At 38.2% G+C, this 6,446-nt stretch overlaps 1 protein-coding gene across 1 annotated transcript; it reads right to left on the bottom strand.

The window, feature by feature from the left end:
- Positions 1–789: 789 nt before the first annotated feature.
- On the bottom strand, positions 790–1,951 carry LOC127751761 (uncharacterized). Its single transcript, XM_052275788.1, has 3 exons — positions 1,566–1,951; positions 1,164–1,491; positions 790–1,074 (listed from the first exon to the last, which is right to left on the bottom strand). Exons 1-3 carry the CDS (start codon positions 1,886–1,888, stop codon positions 790–792), a joined length of 936 nt encoding a protein of 311 aa, XP_052131748.1. The 5' UTR covers positions 1,889–1,951.
- Positions 1,952–6,446: the final 4,495 nt, after the last annotated feature.

The following is a 6,446-nucleotide window of genomic DNA, read 5'->3' as shown; positions in this document are numbered from 1 at the left end:
GTCAATCCAGAAGTTGCCAGCAATCTTCAAACTTCTTCCACAGCCCGGTCGTAAGCATTATCAAAGGTGTACGATGCAGCACTAAGATAACGCATAATTACACCATCACGGTTCTCTGGTGGATTCCTGAAAGTTCTGGCCAAAGTTCTCAGTCGGCGATCCAACATGATGGCCGAAGTCTTCCTGCCTCGGTTTGGCTGGCGACCTTGCCTCAATGCTTTTACATCAGCAGCTGCATTTCTTTCCATTGATATGAGAGCACCTAGAAAGGAGTATGCACATAGGTGAAAAGTAAAATTTACACACTTCAATATCCATAGCACATTGTAAAATATCAAAAGGAGAAAAATGAGAAAAATTGAACGTATGGTCTTTGATTCATGAACATATACTTACAGATGAGTTGGTAGACACTAGGATGGGCTACCTTCACATAGTTGCGCAGCATGCGATTGTGGCTCTCACAAGTATTATTAGTTCTGTGCTCCGATCAGAAGACACACATCCAGTTCCTCTTAATGGGGTTTCCCACCCAATTACGTAGGAGATAAGCAAAGAAGGGCCTAATTTGCCTATACACTCTGACGCCAAAGCCTCTAGCCTCATCTAAAATCAAGTTGAAACCTCTTCTGATGAATCGACGAGGGAGCAGGGGCAATGCACAGCAAAGTTTCATTAGTCTTTTGAAAGGCTGCCTTCTCAGTAGCCGAAGCATCCCCAATGTTATTTTAGCATATTTAATGAAGGCCTTTAGACAAAAATTAAAAATAACAACAAAGTCCAGATTTGTTACTTTAGCAGCTGGTTCTTCAATTTAACTGTAAATGCAGAACTTACTCGCACCAGGTGAAAAAAGCATCCCTGTAAAGTTACACCAGGAAATTGAGCAATGACAGATGCGCGTATGGCAGGCTCAAAATCAGATATAAATGTTTCTAGATTAGGGAAGACATTGCCCACAAGGTCTTGAATAGCACTTAAAACTGCTGTGTAAGCTGGGATTGTTCTAGCCTGCATTAGCACCCATGCTACAGGCAAAACAGTATGGTCCCAGTTCCCAACAACACAGAAAATCTGAAATGATGACATAATTACAAAATTAAAGGAACTATTTTGTTAAAATAGTAGCTCCAAGAATAAGCACTGATTTTTTTCTCTCTCACCTGAGAAGCTGCATCCAAGTCTTCCATGTTTGGAAGAGTCTTAAAAGTGCCATCTCCGAATAAAATTTTAAGTTGTCTCAATACTCGAGCCATACGTCGAGTCATAAATATCACATGATGAGACCCATCTGCTGCATTAACACTAGCAGCATACAAATTATCCCGCCCGTCAGATGTAGCTGTCAGAACCCTATATCTTGGATCCTGCAGAATTGCTGTCAACTCTTCCAGAGATTGAGGGGGAGGTGGGAGGGCACTGTATCGTGCTCTCTGCATGGCTGAGCGCATGTTTGCCAGCCTAACACGACTTGTTACTCCAATTGGGAACCTGAAAACACCATAAAAACAGAAAGTGTGAGGTCCACATGTTAACACAGTTAAATCAAGGTTTCAGCTGCTCACCCTCTACTCTCTTGAGTTATGATCTCCCTAAACGAAATTACTTCCAGAGATGTACATCTTTTCAGGATCCTTCTGCGAAGTCGCATTACATTAGGATAGTGGCGGTCTCTTCTGCACCCGTCATGTCTCTTGGTGTGGATAAAACCTTGTCGACGGGAGTACAAAGCCCTTCCATGGCAATGCTTCCCAAAGTGAATACACTTCAAATATACTTTCCTATTTCTGATGTTATTTATGTGGTAATGATACCCGTCATTAATGTGGTAAAACCAGGAACGTTTACGAGACCCTCTTTCGCGTCTAACCCTGTTGATGTTAACCATCGCATGGAAATCGAAAAACTGAACCTGAAAATAAAATATAAGTTACAGAAAACACAATGTCAACAAGGTTAACAAGGTAGACGAAGTAGTAATTTTGTAAAGTGTAATAATAATAAGAACACTAAACATATAAGAGCTGCAATAAGTTAGCTAAATCCCAGGACTGTTATTGGAAAGAGATTGACAGCATTTACCTAGTAACGTGAAGAAATATTAAAAGGCTTTTCGAGTTTTTAACCCAACAAGTGGCTAAGTGGTTTCATGAGGCAACTGATTTTGTCGGGCTGGTCCGAAGCAGAAAAAATGGGAAAGGGAAATAAATGACAGTAGCCAACGGCTGAGTTGTCACAACTGTTTGTTAGGCTGCAGAAAAACAAGGTACAGCGAACAAAAGTTTTTTAAAAAATACACAATCACAAAACGATATAGAATATTTAGTTTCAAAAGACAGTAAATTTGAAGCACATTCGTTCAATAGCTGCTTTCAAAAAATTTTTGGGTTGGTACGGTAATTGGATGGAAGACCAGCAAAGAAGAAAGAAGGCAAGAAGCACAAAATCGAGGAGTGCGGCGGAAGTGCTTTGGCCAGCAAGGCTACGGTTCCCCCTCACCACTGTTTTGTTGTTTTGTTCTAATTTCAACTTTTATTATTAACTTTTATTATAATCATTAACTTTCATTTTCATTTAGATAAAATGATAGATGTGTCCTGTAACGGTTCTGAGTATGAATTCAAAATCGAAGGGATCTTCTCTCTGTGAGTCGCAGTGAGTCTAGTCCGAAGTGGTTGTGTTGTGATACTCTCCAACGGTCGCTAACGGAAGCTTGTGTTTCTCCATATTATTGAGCAAATTATCGTTTGCCCTTTAACTTATCTTGAACTTGTCGATACCATCTGCAGTTACATATTTTTCTATCAAGCGTTCGTCTTTGATGAAAATGGTATTACAAATGGTTGTTATTCTCCGTCCCATCAGAGGTTATGTTGCATTTCGTTAATCGAATGATTCACACGTTCAAATGTACAACCGTTACCTTGGCTGAAAGGTGTCGTACAAATTTCCGATTCCTTTTCTAAATGTTCTGTAACATTTTCTCTTTCAACAGGTCATGGCTATAGTCTGAAGTTTTCTAAGCCTTCCCTTCCTGCTGCTGCTTCTGCTGCTGAATGGTGTTTGCGAATTGGCTGAGAATTTCTTATTGAAGGGTTGAAAGTGAAAAAGGTTAGTTCCCTTAGCTCTCTATTGATCACACGTGTATTATGTTATGTTTTTATCATGCAGGCTAATATTCTTATTCTGTTGACAGACAGTAATGTCCAGCTTGAGCTATTATTACACAACGTTGGAACTGTTTGAGCGTATTCCTCTTGCCACTGTCAGATGAAAGGCATCTTGCCTTTCCTGAAATTATTATTGGGGCTTATCATTTTTAGCAGTTTGACGTATATCTTTCTCAATCTGAGTTGAGAATGAGATTCAAAGGCTGGAGAAATTAATTTTATTAAGATAAGTGGGGCACTTTCAGTTGAATTCTTAGTCATCTCTACCTTTTTCTTTACTTCGTAACTGTCCAGTGTCATGTGTATGCAACTTCTCAGCAATTTTCTTGATATGTCCACTGTTTGAAGTGTGTAAGTTTTTTTGTTCTTTGAAAGTGATTGTTATTTTTTGTCAAGTTTTTATTGTGTGTGGTTTCCTACACTCTTTGCTAGTGACTTAAATTGCCTTTTGTTGAGAGCTTGTATTGTTAAGGATTGTTAGCGTGTTCTTATTGCTGTTCATTTCTTGTTTTCTGAACGCTCGCTTTGCCAGTAATCTAACTTGTCATGTGTGCCTATCGTTGAATGCTCATACTGATGTTTGTTGTTTTGCCTGTTGCTTGTTCTTGTCCTTTTCTTGTTTTCTTATTGTTTGACCAGTCTTGAAAGTGTACTGAATCTGTTACCTTCCCTATCATTTGAAAGTCTGTTTGGTTTTGTACTCTCTGTTATTGCCACTGACTAAAATTGCTGTGTTGTTGATAAACATGTCTTTTGTATCAATTTCTCCTGCACCTTGCCCTTGCCGCTTATTGAGTGCTTGTATCCATGTGTTACTGTTATGGTTACTTGTTCTATTCTTGTTTTTGGAGTGTAGTTCATTTGTTATTTTGAATGACTTTTTTCATGGGAACACTGTGCTGTTTGGTTTTATTCTTTTGGTTTGTGTGCTATGTTCTATCATTCATCTGCCTGGCTGTTATTTGTTTTGATGAAACTTTGAAACGATTTTCCTTTGCTTTTGTAGATCTTATGTTTGAATCTGTGATGTCTTGTGCCCTCAATTATATCTCATTTAACTTACTCTTAGAACTACTTTGGTTTTACCTGGGTTAACCAGCTAGTTCTCCATCTTTTAAAAATTGGGTGGGGGGGGGGTGCTTTCAAAGCCTTTTTATTCTTTCATATCCCTCATAGATGTCATATCACACTGCGTGCTGCTAGTCTACATGACTAAGAAGATTTACTTCAGAGGTATATATTTGCTGTGAAATAAATAAACTTTATTGGAACTACTCTTCTATAATCATCTTGTTGTTTTCACATCCAGGTTCAGCTGTGACTAATTTTCACCACCACACTATTTGGAACTTTAGTTACGGGAAAGATCACCACTATTATCCTAGTCCATGTAGGTGAACTCTTGCTGCTCTTCAGTCATCTTTGGTAAATAGAGCGCCTGGTAATGTAAGATCTTACAATCTATATTGTACCTACACTTAGCTTTCCTTGTCACTAGGTTGGAGTTAAAGTCAGAAGCCTGGTTGTGTGCCAACCTGATCTGGCACTGCCCTGATAGTTTTTTATGGGTCCATTACATGCCTTTCTAATGCAGTCAAGATTTTCTCTAAATGTTATTTTAATGGACAAGTCGGCATACAACTAACAGCACAGCCAAAGACTGGAACAAGGGACTTCTTTGATATTCCCACATGGTAGATATATTGTCAGGAAAATACTAGCACTTGCTTTATTACTTGTTCAATTAACTTTTTGATCCCCTTTCCAGGTTTGCAACTGTCTTCCATTTTCTACACCAAATATTCTTAGTCGTTCGCCAATTCAGAAGCATGTGGATATATTCCACATTTGCTTAGCAAGGGGTCCGATATTCCAAAATCTTCAGCAGTATTTTTGAAACTGATTTCATTTTCAACTGTAGGTTTGAGTTGGATTGCCATGACTTGTCATGGGAAGGGTCTTCTATTGATTGTTATCTAACTACCATGAAAAACTGGGAGTATTACTACATTCATGTGCAGACTTTTGATTTGCAAGATTTTGATTAGAGTAACAGTTTGACATAACAAACTAATTTGAATGTTGATCCAATAGGCTCATATTTTTCTGTACTATGATTGAAAATTCAAAATGGTTCTGCCATAGAGGTCGCTCTTCGTTTTTTTTTTTTCGAAGAGGAGGGCAATTATTACATATGCCGGAGATGAACTGCAACAAAACACCCACACTGCTGGCACCCATTGCACTTTGTTTTACTATTAGCTTCAATATGTATTCTGAGAGTTTCAATTATAAGTTAGCTTGTTTTTACCTATCTTTCAGGACTGGAAGTTGCGCCGCATCTCTTTTCCTTACTTACAGAGAACTTCATGCGCTTGCTGAAATTGATGTGTTTCTTTCAACAATATGCAGAGCTTTGTCTATTAAATTCTCTCTGAATGACATGTAAGGGTCTTATTCAACCTCTCTTACTGTATGACGTAAGTTTCTGAACATGTCTCTTGAGTAAGGACCTAAGATTTTTAACACTAACTGAACTGTTTTGTTGACAGCTGCCAGCCATGCCAACATTTCATAGGATCTACCCGTCCAATTATGGTTGTTATCTCGCTGGGTAGTGATTGTGGTATGCCAAAGCTAAGTACACTTCTATTTATTGTCAAGTTTCTGGCATTCCTTTATCATCACCTAGTTACAAATTTTCAAAAGAATAGGCTATCCAGAGTTTGCACAAATGAGTCGAAAAGGCGCTAAACAATTTTATTTACATTTTTTAAAATCTATCCGGTGCTAGAAATTATCAAACATGCTGTCATTCAAACTATCACCAATACTTCCCCATAAGCATTTAAAGATTTGCGCACCTTTCCTCAACTACCTTTGTGATCCTTATACTCTGATTTAAAATATTCTTTAGTATGTGTCTATCATATTCAGTTTATTCTGTTTGTTATTTTACCTTACCTATAGGTGACGTTTTTTTAAAGTAGTGTATCCAAAATCATTTGTGGTTACTAATGTGTTACGCTTTATTCAGTTTTAAGGACGGCTACTTTGGAAAACCGCTCAGCATGTGGTGTGCAGCATCTCAATGAAACACTCCTAGGACCATTCGCCTCCACGCTGCAAATGGCTGCATCTCAAAGCTGTTGCATGTCTAAGGTTAAACATCACCATCTTATGTTTTATATTTTTCAGCAGGGTTGGCATAGAGTATTATATTAAATTTTAATTTTTTGCCCCTGAAAGTGCAAAAATTTTGCTGTCTAAATAATT

The sequence above is a fragment of the Frankliniella occidentalis genome, unplaced genomic scaffold, assembly GCF_000697945.3.
Source record: "Frankliniella occidentalis isolate FOCC.00 unplaced genomic scaffold, Focc_3.1 Scaffold917, whole genome shotgun sequence".
Classification (NCBI taxonomy): domain Eukaryota; kingdom Metazoa; phylum Arthropoda; class Insecta; order Thysanoptera; family Thripidae; genus Frankliniella; species Frankliniella occidentalis.
The sequence above is the reverse complement of the archived record's forward strand: the minus strand, read 5'-3'. Positions and strand labels throughout refer to the sequence as shown.